Source organism: Ambystoma mexicanum, chromosome 6q (genome assembly GCF_040938575.1).
Source record: "Ambystoma mexicanum isolate Mex_15411 chromosome 6q, UKY_AmexF1_1, whole genome shotgun sequence".
Taxonomy (NCBI): domain Eukaryota; kingdom Metazoa; phylum Chordata; class Amphibia; order Caudata; family Ambystomatidae; genus Ambystoma; species Ambystoma mexicanum.
In genome coordinates this window covers 1175413328-1175429731 of record NC_090937.1, presented here as the reverse complement: position 1 = coordinate 1175429731, position 16404 = coordinate 1175413328, and the positions used below count along the sequence as shown (strand labels likewise).

Genomic DNA, 16404 nt, shown 5'->3' with positions numbered 1-16404 from the left:
CATATTTACTACCAGTGTTGTTTCAAAAATACTAAAGCTACAGTGTTATTTCTGGCATACAGCCGGTGGAGTTTACTGTATTCTTTGCTGGCAAATTCCTTGAGGCTGTAACAGACCTGTATCTGGTGGAAGTTAATGACCAGCGGCATCGCTAGTTACCGCCAGAATTACCACTAACGCTGAATGTGTAATGTGGCCCTATGTCTTTTAGCCTAATTTCTAATAAACGGTTTTTGGCCCTCTGGTGTGTTGGCCAACCAAAACGGAAATCTCCCAGGATGGCTTCAGGCACACAGACAAAGACACGAGGAAGCAAGTTACGCCAGTTGATGTCACAGCGAGGCTGAGGGATAACACTGTGGTCATCTGAGCCAGACACGTGTTCGAGCACAGAGGAGCGGGAAGATGAGGTAAACCTCAGCAATTCGACAAGACGCTGCGACCACCATAGCCTCCGTCCATCAGACAGGTTCCCCGTGATTGAGGGTCCACCGCAGTGTTGCTGTGTAAATAAAGACAAGCCGACCCACTTTGCCATCCAGAAGCACAGAATGACCCGCCCGACCACCAGCAGATCAGCCTTGTAGCACACACGGATCCATCATGGCACAAGGAGGAGGCAAGGCAAGGAGTGGTATATCCCCATCATTCAGGAATTTATGGGTTTTAAATAAGAGTGACTGGTGGGAGTAGGGGATAGAAACATGAGAAACCAATTTCACAAGAGGGGGTGAAGGATACAAGACATCCAATGAAAATACTGGGAATGCTGAAGAGGATGGAGTCATGGGTGAGTGTTTTCTTACTGTAGAAGCCAGGAGGAGAGGAGCTTGAGGAATGCATGTGAGCCTACTAGAACCAGCAACCCCGAATAAAGTAAGACAACAAAGGTTCAATGTTGTGGGTTCCCAGAAGACCCTCAAGAAGAGAAGAACAATACCTCTCATGATAACCCTAAATAAAAGAGCGTTTGTGCAGAGTCCTGCAGTCTTCCCTTTAATTGCCCTGAGGGAACCAGAATCATGACAAACCCGCATCTCTCCCATACTTCCCAAAGGATGCATTGGGCACCTTGTTGATGGGATAGCCTAGTTTACATAGTTTACTTAGAGCAGGCCCTCAACCTTCTCTACCTGTCTTTTCCAGGCCAGCGCTCAGAACAGAGTTCATTACATCCAGCACTGTAAACTGGACGGAGTTAGAACACTGCCCTCTGGAATGTGTGGGCTATGTTGGTTGCACTGAGGCCTGTCTTTTCTGTCTGAGAAGCGGTGGAGCAGTCTCTTCAGTTGCACAACTCTCCTGGTGCATCTCTCCATTCAGAATAAGCTTTGCAGGGTTAGAAGCACATTAGTCCTGTATTCCTGTGCTTCTAGTGGTAACAGTTTGTGTGCTCATTTGAAATATTTATCCACGTTATGTAAGGTTGTAAATTTAGTATTTTCAGAAAGGGTATTTTCAAATTCATTTTCTTAAATTGGTTTGTGTGCTGTATTTTATGTGTATATGTAAGTTTGTGTTGAAGGAGAGTTGAGCCCTTGATTTATTTTAATCTCTATGTCCTGGGTCCTGGTGGTGGATTTAATATTTTTTTATTCACTTACTCATGAGGCAGAATATTCTTTATTTGTGAAGACTACTTATTTTTTTCATCTTACGTTCATGCTTATTTTTAAATATATTGTGTGCGTCTGTTGACTCCCTTATTCTGTCAAATAGGTTGGCCAAGCGAAAGACGACCTCCTGACAAATCAGCTAATCGACTACCTCATGGGCGAGAGTGATGGCATGCCTAAGGTAAAATGAGTAGAATATTTTAGGGAATGTAATGTTTTAAGAACATAGTTGTTTTTTAGCTTTGACTCATAATGTGTTATGAAAGTTCTCATGCCTACTTTAGTCCTCATATTCCTGAATTGTTTTTTTTTAAATCATATTTTATCAAACTTTTACAAAGCATAAAATGACATTTTACCATGGTAACATGAAACACTTCTGTATGAGCGCGATATAAATAACATTTCATTTCATTTTTACCATACATATTCATTGCTGCTCAACACCATTTGTAATTTGTCTCTCCAACCAATTGTCCTCACTCTGAGCATGTTTGTACCCCACTTCTCACGGCCCCCTTAGTGGCTATTCAAACGGGGCTGTTCCCGGTTACACTAATAGATTATCCATGTACATCTTAACAGAAAACCAGAACTCCACCCCCTCCCCACCGACCAGACCAGCCTTTGTGCCAGGCTCCAATCCAAGGGACCAGCCTTGTATTCTTACCACCTTTAGCTGACGTTGCACCCCCTCACCCCAAGTACCCTACTCTCCTGCTGTACTTATGTATTTCGTCAGAAAGGGGAACCATTCCAAATCAATATTGCAGCTCGACTCCTGTATCAAGTGAGTCAACTTTTCCATATTAACTATGTCTCGTGCCACCAAGACCCATTGTCGCTTTAATGGCAATATCTCCCCATTCCACCTCTGCACTAGGGCAACCCTTGATGGCAACAGTAGATTGTATCCCATGTGGTCTAAAGGCTCATAGAACCCTTCACCCTCTAGCCCAAAAAGGACCAGCCATGTATCTAAGGTTCTGTCAATGCTGTCCAGCACAAGACTTCTCTCCATTAGGTTTGCGCCCACCCACACGTCCACTACATGTGCCCTCAGACCTGCATCCCCTCTAACCGTTGGGGCTATTGACTGAGAAGATGCAAGAGAGCCTGAGTGGTTTGTATTGCCATCAGTGTAGCAGTGGATGGCACACCCTGAACAGTACAATAAGATGCCCACATGCTGTTACACATTTCAGTAAAAGAAACTTTTTTTCAAATTCGACAAATTTTAGAACTTAGTCTCAAAATAATCGTGTCCCCACACTGGTCATTTTGTTTAATTTAAAAAAAAAATGTTTTAATGTATGCGTGGGGCGAATATTGGGAGGGCTATAGACGTCCTGGCAACCCCCTTACAGAGTTTGCCCCATAGCCCAGCCCCTCATCTATCTCTTTCTGTAGGTCCTGTTGCTATCACTCCCTCAACCTTAAAGGCTCGGGCGTTACTACCCCTTCAAGCATGGTATATATTTCAGAGATCTTTCCCTTGTCCCCTCTGGCATTCGGCACACAGCTCTTGAAAGGGGGCAATACCCTCTTCAAATGTTCCCCCTCTTACCATCATGGAGAAACCCTTTTACTTGTAGGTACTGGAAGACAGATAAGGGGGCCAACATTCAGCAAATTCTTGAAACATGGGAGGGTGATGTACTCCCCCTGCATCCACATTGGGCACACCTTCTCAAGCCCTCCTTCATACCACCTCTGAAATCTGTTGGGGTCTACGATACACCTGAGTGGCGATGGCTAGGTGGACAACCATCTTGTCTCCGCTCTTTCGCGCCAAAGGTCCCATATGACATCCAGCACTGTGTGCTTCAGGACTCTTGGTGGAATTCTGTGTCGTGGGACCAAAGCCATTCCGCAACAGTAACCTGGTGCATCACTGGATTCTCAAGTAGGACCCACTGCTTCTCTGTCTGCGGGTCCAGGTGCTCCACAATCACCTGGAGCTTTGCTTCTCTGTAGTATGACTCTTTGCTCCTTATGGTGAACAACAGTCGCATAACTAATTCTATGTCTGAATTTTTCGTGAACGTCCCGTTTTTGATACCCAGAAGCCTATTCGCGAAACTCCATAGCGTGTGTAGGGGTTTTTTGTGGGCTAACTCCAGGAACAGGGTGGCCCTGTGGAAGCTTCAGAACCCGCATGACAGGGGGGGCATAGGCCTGCCAGACTTTGAGCTCTACTATTTAGCGGGGCAGCTGCTGTATGTGGCCAGGTGGCTTTCGGCGGAAGACTCGGCGGAGTCGCGGTTTCTACGTGGTGATTCGGCCCCATACTTCCTGAAGGAAGTGGTGTGGTTGGGTAGGGATAAACTGGTGGGCAAGGGGCGACTGCTAAGGCTGGGCTGGGAGATCTGGCAAAGGACTTGGAAGATGATGGGGGATCCGGAACCGTACTCCCAGCAGGCCCCGCTGGTGGCTTTGTGTGGGAGCAACTCTCAACTGCTAGAATGGGTCCGGAAATATTGGGAACGGGTGGGCCTGGCCACCCTTGGAGACATATGGCAGGATGGCGAGGCATTGGACTTCCAGAGGTTGCAGGAGGAGACAGGGGTGCACGGTGGCCAATATATAACTGTAACGCTCACCTGATTCTCACAGAGGCGCCGGTCTTGACTGGGCGACTACCGTATCTTCAAAGGTGATGTGCAGCACCCGGTTGGCTCTTTGGGCTGGACCTCTGTGCCCTGTATGCCTGACGTGCAGAGTAAAATGTCTGCAGATAGAAAATACGGGGTTAATGAACTGGGGTTATTGGGGTGTCCCTATCTCTTTCCCCTTCTCCTCTCCTGTAGACCCCCACAGGTTAACGCTCTCACCTTAGGTAAGTGAATGCCGAGCTCTCCATCTGCCTCGGGGCAGGGTGCTGTAACCAGTTTCTTCACTGGATAGGTAGCGCAGGCCTCTTGACTTCAGAGGACTGCTGTCCGTCGTTTACTGCACGAACGGTAAGTTTCGAGTAACTCAAATGTCTTTAAAGTCTTTAATAATGATGTCTCTTGTTTTGCAGGGTTCCGGCGATGGCGGATGACGGGCTGAAGTGAGTTGAAGATGGAGCCCGTGTGATGGATAGAAGCGCCTGGAAGCACGTAAGTAAGCGCTTGTTGCCAGCTTCACGATGCGCTCTAACTGTCTTTGTATTTTGCAGGTACAAGTTCGGAGCGGCTGCAGGGTGCCGGGATACCCACTGGGTTAGATGTGGAAAGGAGTAATGGCACGTGAGTATTAAAGTTCCCCAATGTCTTTAAACGCACCTTGTTTTGTCTTTCAGATGCGGGATGCAGCGCCGACGGCCTCCGGAGCGTGCAAAGAGTTGGTAAGCTTTTGTCTTTCAGATGCCGGAATGCAGTGTGAAGACCTCCGGAGCGCACGAAGAGTAGGTAAGCCTTTGCCTTTCAGATGCCGGAATGCTAACCTGTTCTTTCTTGTCTTTATAGGTGTTGCTGAAGACTGGATTCAGGATGGTAAGCCTTTTTCCTTAGGCCCAGGACCGGATGCAGAAGACACGATGAGCGTTCTGCTGCAGAGGGTGCAGAATAACGCAAAGCAAGATTCATCCACCGGGTGTGGTTTAAATAGCCTCCTGTAGTGCTTAGGTGTCTCCTTCCACAGCCACGCCTAAGTAAGAAAAGAGTTCCTGGTAAGAAAAGAGTTCCTGCCTTCCAGAAGAGTTCCAGTGTTCTGAATCTAGGGAGTGGCTCCAGCCCCACCCAACAGGAAAAGTAGTTCCAAACAGAAGAGGATCAGAGGCTCAACTGGCAGGCAAGTAAGCAGCATGGTCTGCTGCAGGTAAGTCCACCCAAGCATTATGAGCCCGGCGCTTCCAGTGCTGGGACTGGGCATATTTATGAGCCTGGTGCCACTGGCGCCAGGACTGGGTCCAAAAGGTCCCAATTGGGACTGGTTGGCACTCGGAACCTGGGTTATGGATCTGCTTCCAAGGGAGTTGGGAAAACCCTGACCTTTTGGAAGCAGAGATCATGACAGTACCCCCCCTCAAGGCCCCTCCCAAACCGGGCTTCTCCGGGGGTTTTGGCTTGTCAGGAAATGTTCGGTGAAATCTTTTGATTAGGCGAGGAGCGTGGACATATTCAGCAGGTTCCCAGGATCTCTCTTGGGGGCCGTAGCCTTTCCAGTCAATTAGGTAGAATAGTTTAGATTTGGAGATCTTGGAGTCCAGAATGCTTTTGACTTCAAACTCGAGTTCTCCATCAACTAGGATAGGTTTTGGAGATTTGGTTAGTCAGGTTTGAGGTTGCATGGGTTTTAATAGAGAGACATGGAAGACCGGATGCATCTTCATGTGCGGGGGCAAGTCCAACTTGACCGCTACTGGGTTTACTATGGTAGTGATGGAATAGGGACCAAGGTATCTTGGGTTGAATGTGCGTGGCCCTTTTAGAGATAGATATTTGGTGGATAACCAGACTTGATCCCCTACTTGATAGTGAGGGGCTTCCTTCCGATGTTGATCTGCTCCTTTCTTGTATTGTTCTTTAGCCCTTTGAAGGTGAGAAACAGCTTCCTTAAAGGTTTGGGTGATTGTAGAATGCAGGTAGTCTACTGCTGGTGTTTCAAGATCTTGGAGGGGATCCAACTCCGAGGTTCGAGGGTGACTGCCGTACAAAAGAAAAAACGGGGTTTTCCCAGTTCCCGAATGGACAGAGTTATTGTAGGCATACTCGGCTATCCAAAGGATATCTTTCCAAGTTTTTTCAGTTTGTTGCAGCGTAAATACTGTTCCAGAGTTTGATTGGTCCTCTCGGTTTGTCCGTCGGTCTGAGGGTGGTGACTGGTCGATAGTCTCACATCAATTTGAGCCGACCGACAGCAACTTCGCCAAAAATGAGAAATAAATTGACTACCTCGATCCGAAATTAGAACCGAAGGAAAACCGTGCAGTCGGACGATGTTTTCGAGAAATTCTCGGGCCAGAGTTGCTGCTGTTGGCAAGCCTTTGAGCGGAATGAAATGCGCCATCTTGGAGAATAAGTCCACGATTACTAGAATCGTATTGTATCCGGAGCATGGAGGTAGATCGGTGATGAAGTCCATAGAAAGCGTATGCCAAGGGCGAGGTGGGATGTCAATAGGGCGTAAGAGGCCTGCTGGTCTTTCCTTTTGACTCTTGTTTTGGGCACATACTCCACAGGACATTATAAAGTCTCTGATATCTTTTTTCCAAGACGGCCACCAGAAGTAGCGCTTGATCTTTTCTGAGGTCTTGGCTATACCGGGATGACCTTCCATTAAAGAGTCGTGATAACAAGAGATTACTTTTTTCTGTAAATCTGTGCTGGGTAGGTATAATCGTTCTTGGAAATACAATAAGTTGTCCTTTACTGCAAAGTCCTTTCCCTGCAGATGCCAATCCTGTATGTCTGCTGGAGTTACAAGTTGCCTGGTTTTATCCTTAACTTCCTCTATGGATTCTTTGGCGATTACACCCAGAATTCTTTGTTCGGGAATGATTGGTACAGGTTTAGGGTTGATCAAGTGTTCTTCCACTCCCATCCGAGAAAGGGCATCGGCTTTACCGTTCTTTGTACCAGGTCGATAGGTAATTATGAAGTCAAACTCGGCAAAGAATAATGCCCAACGGAGTTGTCTAGAGGATTGGGCTTTTGCGGTTTTCAAATATTGCAGGTTTCGGTGATCCGTAATCACAGTAACGGTGTGTCGGGCCCCCAGCAGATAATGCCGCCAAGCCTTAAAGGCAGACTTGATAGCCAGAAGTTCCTTGTCAGTAATCGTGTAATTGACTTCAGGAGGCGAGAATTTGCGGGACCAAAATGCCACGGGATGCAACTGATTGGTTACCGGGTCCTTTTGTGATAGAACTGCCCCCATGGCAAGGCTTGAAGCATCAGTTTCCACGATGTAGGGGAGTTCGGGGCGAGGGTGTTTTAAGATTGGTGCAGAGATAAATTTAGTCTTCAAATCCTGGAAAGCTTGTTCCGCCTCGGTAGACCATTCAAAACGTTTGTTTTTCTTTAACAAGGCAGTGATGGGCTGGACTATTCGAGAGAACTCGGGGATAAACCTGCGGTAAAAGTTAGCGAAGCCTAACATGCTTTGCACACCTTTTACGGAGGATGGTGATGGCCATTTGAGAACTGCATCGACCTCCTTTGAATCCATACGCACTCCGCCAGGTGATAATATGAATCCCAAGAATTCAACTTCAGTCACGTTGAAAACACATTTTTCCAACTTAGCGAAAAGTTTGTGTTGACGCAATCTTTCGAGGACCATTTTCACGTGTTTCCGATGTTCAGATTCCGATGAAGAATAAACGAAAATGTCGTCGATGTAAACAACAACACACACATCTATGAGCTCTCTGAGGACATCGTTCATAAAATATTGAAAGGCGGCCGGGGCATTGCAAAGTCCGAAGGGCATGACCTGATATTCAAATAGCCCATACTTGGTGCGGAAGGCCGTCTTCCATTCATCGCCCTCTTTTACTCGTACCAAGTGGTAAGCTCCTCTAAGATCCAGCTTTGTATATATGCATGCTTTTCTGACTTGGTCCAGGAGTTCAGGGATCAAAGGTAACGGATATCTATTCTTAACGGTGATCTGGTTTAGGGAGCGATAATCGATACAAGTTCTAAGGTCTCCTTCCTTTTTTGGAACGAAGAACAAAGCTGAAGAGGCAGGGGACTTAGAAGGACGAATAAACCCATTTGCCAGGTATTGATCCAGGTATTGTCGAAGGTGAAGGTTCTCAGGCTCGGTGAGGGCATAAATTCTACTACAAGGAGGAGTAGATCCAGGTATCAGGTCTATCTGGCAGTCATAAGACCTATGAGGAGGTAGAGAGTTAGCCTGCTCCTCCCGGAAAACATCTTGGTATTCTAGGTATTCGGGAGGTAACTGGGGAGTCTCTGAAGAAATTGCTGCCAGTGCAACACCAGGTGGAGGGTGACAAGTAGAGACACATTCTGGAAACTGGACCGTTCTTGCTCGCCAATCGATCAGAGGATTGTGTTTCTCTAACCAAGGTATTCCTAGAATAATCTGGAACTGAGGGGCCTTGATCACATCGAACACGATCTTCTCATGGTGTCCATCTTGACTTACTAGCGTCACCTCTTGAGTGGTATGCGTTACTGGCCCGGAGGCTATCTCCGTACCATCCACCGTAGTAATGACGTCCTTTACAGCCTTGGGACAAAGAGTTAGATTCATCCTCAAAACCATTTCATGATCCACATAATTGCCGATGGCACCGCTGTCGACGTAAGCTTCAATTGCATGTAATCGATCCGGATTATCAGGGCTAATGAGGACCATAGGTATCACGAAATGCGAGGTCACGGAACTGGTTTTCACGCTCGGCAAGAGGACCTCTATTCTTGTCGGGCAAGGTCGTTTCCCTGCTCAGAGTTTGTAACTGTGGTAACTGCAGCTCCTACTGCCTTCTTGGCAGGTTTCACCGGACAGTCTCGAAGAAAGTGCCCTGAGTTTCCGCAATATAGGCATAATTGCAACTGCTTTCTCCTTTCCCGCTCCCTTTGTGTTAGAGGACCTTTCAGACCCCCTATTTGCATGGGTTCCCCGGAGTCTACTCCTTTGGAAGGAGTTGGCGGTTTGGAAAATACTCGAGCATCAAACTTGGAACGATCGGCCTTCCTGTTCTGCAGTCTGTGATCTATTTGAATGACCAAGTCTATATAATCCGAACAGTCTTGTGGGGGATTCACTACTTGGGCTAAAACGTCTTTGAGCTCTCCACGTAGACCTCTATAAAACAGCGTAATCCTTTTGTCCTCAGGCCATTGAGTTTCCACTATTAGTCTATTGAAAGATGCAATATAAGCCAAAAGGTCTTGATTACCCTGTCGCAACGAAAGAAGCTCATTGTCCAAGGCCTGCCCCTGTGCATGTCTTGCGAACAGTTTTTCCATACTAAGCTGAAAGGCTTGAAAATCATGGAGAACCGGATCATCTTGATTAACTAGAGGGATCGACCAGTCTGCCGCATTGCCACTAAGGTACGAAAGTACAAAAGCTACTTTAGCTTGATCAGTTGGAAAGGCTGCTGGCCGGCATAAGAAGTGCAACCGGCACGGATTGATAAATACCGCAAACCTCTTTGGGTCACCAGAAAATCGTTCGGGCGGAGCCAGAGGTACATTCCCAGGTAGGTTGAACTGCACTGGATTCATAGAGGATGTTGAAGGAAGATTTGCCCCTGATGCGGGTAGCGGGGTCTGTCCGGCTTGTAACTGTAGCAATTGTCTAGCAAGATCATCTGTTCTCTCCTTGGAAATAATTAGTTCCCTTCTTAGAGCGTTCGTTTCCTGACGAGCTGCATGCACTTCTGCCCTTAGTTCCCCAAGTAACCGGGCTAGGTGGTCAGTATCCGAGGTTTCCATAGCGCCTGGGCGAGAGTTTTGCGGTAGGCTTTGCGTTCTGTAACGCTCACCTGATTCTCGCAGAGGCGCCGGTCTTGACGGGGCGACTACCGTATCTTCAAAGGTGATGTGCAGCACCCGGTTGGCTCTTTGGGCTGGACCTCTGTGCCCTGTATGCCTGACGTGCAGAGTAAGATGTCTGCAGATAGAAAATACGGGGTTAATGAACTGGGGTTATTGGGGTGTCCCTATCTCTTTCCCCTTCTCCTCTCCTGTAGACCCCCACAGGTTAACGCTCTCACCTTAGGTAAGTGAATGCCGAGCTCTCCATCTGCCTCGGGGCAGGGTGCTGTAACCAGTTTCTTCACTGGATAGGTAGCGCAGGCCTCTTGACTTCAGAGGACTGCTGTCCGTCGTTTACTGCACGAACGGTAAGTTTCGAGTAACTCAAATGTCTTTAAAGTCTTTAATAATGATGTCTCTTGTTTTGCAGGGTTCCGGCGATGGCGGATGACGGGCTGAAGTGAGTTGAAGATGGAGCCCGTGTGATGGATAGAAGCGCCTGGAAGCATGTAAGTAAGCGCTTGTTGCCAGCTTCACGATGCGCTCTAACTGTCTTTTTATTTTGCAGGTACAAGTTCGGAGCGGCTGCAGGGTGCCGGGATACCCACTGGGTTAGATGTGGAAAGGAGTAATGGCACGTGAGTATTAAAGTTCCCCAATGTCTTTAAACGCACCTTGTTTTGTCTTTCAGATGCGGGATGCAGCGCCGACGGCCTCCGGAGCGTGCAAAGAGTTGGTAAGCTTTTGTCTTTCAGATGCCGGAATGCAGTGTGAAGACCTCCGGAGCGCACGAAGAGTAGGTAAGCCTTTGCCTTTCAGATGCCGGAATGCTAACCTGTTCTTTCTTGTCTTTATAGGTGTTGCTGAAGACTGGATTCAGGATGGTAAGCCTTTTTCCTTAGGCCCAGGACCGGATGCAGAAGACACGATGAGCGTTCTGCTGCAGAGGGTGCAGAATAACGCAAAGCAAGATTCATCCACCGGGTGTGGTTTAAATAGCCTCCTGTAGTGCTTAGGTGTCTCCTTCCACAGCCACGCCTAAGTAAGAAAAGAGTTCCTGGTAAGAAAAGAGTTCCTGCCTTCCAGAAGAGTTCCAGTGTTCTGAATCTAGGGAGTGGCTCCAGCCCCACCCAACAGGAAAAGTAGTTCCAAACAGAAGAGGATCAGAGGCTCAACTGGCAGGCAAGTAAACAGCATGGTCTGCTGCAGGTAAGTCCACCCAAGCATTATGAGCCCGGCGCTTCCAGCGCTGGGACTGGGCATGTTTATGAGCCTGGTGCCACTGGCGCCAGGACTGGGTCCAAAAGGTCCCAATTGGGACTGGTTGGCACTTGGAACCTGGGTTATGGATCTGCTTCCAAGGGAGTTGGGAAAACCCTGACCTTTTGGAAGCAGAGATCATGACAATAACCTACGCTAGGCTTGTGAAAAAGATTAGAGAAAGATGGCCCGAGACAGTATTAGCGGAAGAGCCGGACGCTTCCCTGGAAACCATGTATGATGTGTCAGAGGGCGGGCATGAAATCTCGAGGATACACAAGCTCTTGCGAATGAGAGTGGGGAAGGAGTTACCCCAACTAAGACGGGATTGGGAAGAGGAGATGGGAGGACCCATGACAGATGGGCAATGGGAAAGGGCTCAGAGGTACCACAAAAAGGTGTCCCGGAATGTGAGATTCCAACAACTTCAACTATATGTTACTCACAGAGCTTACCTGACCCCTGGGAAGATAGCAAAGTTTGGGGGACTAGCCACGCAGCAATGCCCTATGTGTGGGGAGGTGGATGCAGGGCTGCTACACATGTTTTGGGCTTGCCCGGAAGTGTGCAGGTTCTGGGTAGAGATTAAAACAAAGCTGGCTGGTGGGGGAGTGGAGCTGGATGTGGAATCGGATTGGCCATGCATGTTGGAGCTCTTTCCCAGACCCGGGCACTCCAAACACATAAGCAAGATGAAGGACCTGGCTTATGTTCTGGCCAAGCGCAGGATTGCAATGGGCTGGAAGGCGGCCCATAGACCCAGGGTGGAGCTATGGTGGGCGGACCTCCTGAAATGGGCAGAAGCTGAATCTGTTGTCTGGTTTGAAGCGGTTACCAGGGTGGGTGAGGAGGAAGTAGGGCCCCTGCTGGCATGGCGGCAACTGGTGACCTCTATAGTTAATCCCCACCAGGGTAACGATGAAACAGGAGATTCGGAAGATGACTGCTTAAGTATTGTGCCACCCGATAATGCTCCGGTAGAAGACAGGTGCGAATTGGCTCTAGTTTGTGGGGGAGGTAGGGGGGGAGTTGGGGAGTGTTAATGCAAATACGATGGTCTAATGATGTTTGTTGTACATTGAAACAGTTGTAATGTTTGTTTTGTTTGGTTTTGAAAACATAATAAAAACATTTAAAAAAAAAAAATTCTATGTCTGAACCTCCCCCATAGGAACTTCAGGAGCTCCTGTTTGATTGTTTCTGGAAACTCCTCAGTACCACTGTTGGTAGCGATTGGAAGAGGTACAAAAAACCTGGGAATATCGTCATCTTTATGGTGGTCAATCTTGCTATCTAAGATGGGGTCCACTTATCCTAAGCCTTCAGATCTCTCTTGATCGAGGTCCACATAGGTACACCGTTTTCAGTGAAGATATTAATATTTCTAGTTAAAGTTTAACCCCAGAGGATATTGGGTAGGATATATTGGACCCCCAGTATGTATGTGTAAATTGGGATTGGTTGATGAAGATCGGTGTTGGGGTTGTGGGAAAGAACAAGGTACTTTGATACATATGTTATGGTATTGTGAAAGAGTGGAGCGTTTTTGGAGTGAGGTTATTGATAGGGTTGATCAAATTTTGGATATTGTTTATCCACGCAATCCTTTAGCGGTTATCTTATTGTTGTATAGTGGTGGACGGGATGTGAGTTGGGTGGTATCATGGGGAGTAATCAAAGTTTTGTTGGTGGCGACTAAACAGGTGTTGAGGGTTTAGAAGACACGGAAGAAGCCGAGGGTGGAGGAATGGATTTCAGATGTTAGAATTTTATCCAGATTTGAGAAAACGATGTATTGCAAACAAAGCAGGGAAACTCTTTCAGGATATGTGGGGGAACTTTAGTGACCTTTATGGATGATGTTAGATTTGGTTCAGGAGTGTAGTGCATTGGCCTTTTTGTTTTTTCAAGTACTATTTGTACATATGGGGAGGGGGTTTGTGTTGTCTTTGTGGTTGTTTTGTGTGGTCCTGTTTGTCTGTTGTCATTTGTTTGGTACATCTGACTTTGTTTAAGGTTAATCTTAAGTTTCATATGGTGGATTACAGGGTTATGGTTTGGATCTCTGTTTCATTTTGTTTTACGCTGTTATGTATTTTGCAATTCAATGACCTAAGATGTTAATTCTGTTCTTTATTGTACCTTGTTGAAAATGAGAAATAAAGAGTTTTAAAAAAAAAGGTTTAACCCCAGAAAGTTAACACTACACTCTGCCTTCTGAAAATCTGTCAGACCTAGGAAGGACTTAGCTGAGCCAGAATGCTCCCCAATAAGAAGAATGATGGATTTGGAATGATTTATCTTGAACCCTTAGTGTTTTCCTGAATCCTGAGTGTTTTCAATAGACTTCCACCTCATCCATGATGCATGGCAGAGTCTCTATCGGGTTTCTCACATACATCAGAGTGTCATTTGTGAATAATGCCAGCTTGCAATCGCAGTTCTGTATGTAGAACCCTTGTATCCGAGGGGTTCGCCCTTAGCCTGGCTGTCAGTGGTTCCATCACAAGATCATAGAGATGGGGCGACAAGGGGCAGCCCTGCCTCGTACCCATTTCCAGGGGAATAACCTCTAATTTGACTCCACTTACTAATACCTTTGCCAAGGGGCTCGAGGGTAGTTGTGCCATCCAGCTAAGCCAGGGCTGACTGAAGCCTAACTTTCACATGGTCTGTTACAGGAAGGACCAGCTGACCCTGTCGAAAGCCTTTTCGGCATCAAATGCTAGAAAGACAGAGTCGGCTTGATCACTCTCGGAGAATACCAACAGGTTTAGGTTGTGCACTCCCTGCCTGCCCCTCACAAAACACACCTAATCTTCGTGGTCCAAGTCCAGAAGGCAGACTTATAATCTGGAGGCCAAGATTTGTGTAAAGATCTTTGCATCCGTGTTTAGCAGTGAGATCGGCCTATAGGAGGAACATAACATTCTGTCCTTCCCTTCCTTTGGGATCAGTGATGTATTACAGCCTTCAATAATGATGGAGAAGGACCATCCCTTCCCTTTATCTCGTTGTCGACCTTAACCAGGAACAGGGCTAGTATGTTGCTATATTTCTTGAAGAATCTGGTTGAGAATCCGTCCTCCTTAGGGGTCATCCTTTTTCAAGCCGTGAATGGCCATCTGAACCTTTTACAGATGTCTTGCTCCAGACATTCTGCCTGTGCTGTGGTGAGCCTGGAGAGGTTGGGGGGTGCCCAGATACTGTTCCATGGCCTGGACGTCGTTCTTCTCCTCCCATGCATATAACATGCGGTAATAGTCAGCAAAACATTTAGCCACCTCTGAGGACCTGACCATTACATCCCCACATTTGTCTATTATCTTAGACACCCGTTATTCCACCCTCAAAGTTTTCAGCCTATTTGCCAGCAGAGATCCTGCCTGTCCCCTTTTCGTAATATTGCTGTTTCACAACCCGTAGCTCCTGGTAGACCCTCCCAAAATTCTGCTCATGAAGTGCTAGGCTCATCCTTTGAATGTGCTGAAGTATGCCCCCTTATGGACCCCACTGTTCATATATTACTCTTCCAAGGACCTTATCTCTGCAATGAGCTTATCCTCTGACTACAGTCTGTTGGCCTTTTTCCTCCTAGATCCCTGTGCAATAAGGAGCCGTTTCATGGTTTCCTTGGCCGCCTCCCCAGTCGCCACCTCACTGGTGTCATTTTCAGTGAAGAAATGATTCAGTTCCTCTCTAAGGGCATCCCTAAAGAGCATATCCTGAACATTTTGCATTACAGCAACTCATTCTTCACATAGCGGGATCCCTAAGCCCATCTTAACCACCAGCATGTAGTGGTCAGACCATGATATGGCCACAATAACGGCAGCCTCAAGTTGATGTTCTCTCTTTTCTTAAACCAAGAGGTAATTTATCATGGTATAGGTCTTATGCACTTTGGAAAAAAAGTGTTCTCCTTCCTGTCAACATTCTTCTCCCTCCAGAAATATTTCCGCAAATCCTCTGCCAGTCTTTTCTTTTTGTCAATTAGAAGTTTACCCTCGTGATCCTTTTTGACTGCTATCTCCCCTAACGGGGTGTTATTATTTTTTTAAAAATTTTATTTGCATATAAATTGTTAACCATTTTTTTTGCAAAAACAATTAACAAAATTAACAAAGGGGAAAACAAAAGGAAAATAAAAATAAAATAAAATCCTTAGTCAAAGTGCACTCAATTCAATAATGATACTCGATATATTGTCAAGGTTTATCATACAAAGATTCTAAAAATCGAATTAAAATAATCACATAGCGTGTCTTACGACCAGAAATCAATATTGTCCAACATGTATCCAAGTCTTGTTTTTGGAAATCAGAAAATTGATGATGTAAAAAAACAGTCCGTCTATCATTAAGAGCTGGGCAAATCGTTGTTGTTTCAAGGTCTCAATCATCACAGGATTTTTGCAAAAACGACAACTGTTAGAAGAACTTGTGCCACACAGGTGTTTAACTTCGTTAGTCGGTTGAAGATTTAGTTGTGTTCTCAAGAATTGTTCTCTTATGTTATTGTTAGGGCACTGTCTTAAATATTCGCACACAGCATTTCGTCTACATGATTCTCCAGAGATGTGAGCTACTGATTGGTATCCTCTAGCTAATTCAAGAGTTGTGATCCAGTCCGCTTGTTGTAATTGTTTTTTTACACTTGTTAGGATTCGTGGCTAAAGTTTCCAGTGAACTGCCAATTTCTTTTAGCATTAAGGAGATCTTTGCTCTCCATTGTTGTAAAATCGGAGTGGATGATGCCATTAACTCTTTGCGCAATAGTTCAAGAATCACCGGGCGATTAGGCACAAGACATTTGTCGAACAGGGAAAGTCTTTTCCAATTGACAGTGGATTCCAGCGGAGATAAGCCCAGCTCTCGCCGAATGATGGAGATCAGAACAGATTGTGGAAGGTTTAGAACCTTTTTCCAAAATAAGCCCACAAGTAAGGGCCATGTTGTGTCCGGTATGTGCAACACTGCTTCAGAAACATAGGATAAGATGGGTACAACTTTGGCACGATAGAACGAAATAACTGGTAGTAGAGAGAAATTTCCATAGGTTTAATTCACGGCGCGCGCCTGACT

At 46.4% G+C, this 16404-nt stretch overlaps 1 protein-coding gene across 1 annotated transcript in view; it reads left to right on the top strand.

Moving 5' to 3' along the window:
• WDR19 (WD repeat domain 19) overlaps window positions 1–16404 on the top strand; it is a 2828275-nt gene that overhangs the window by 2315248 nt on the left and 496623 nt on the right. Inside the window, exon 29 of the mRNA XM_069631788.1 lies at window positions 1720–1797. Coding sequence (XP_069487889.1) covers window positions 1720–1797 — 78 coding nt within the window. The remainder of the gene's footprint in view (window positions 1–1719; window positions 1798–16404) is intronic.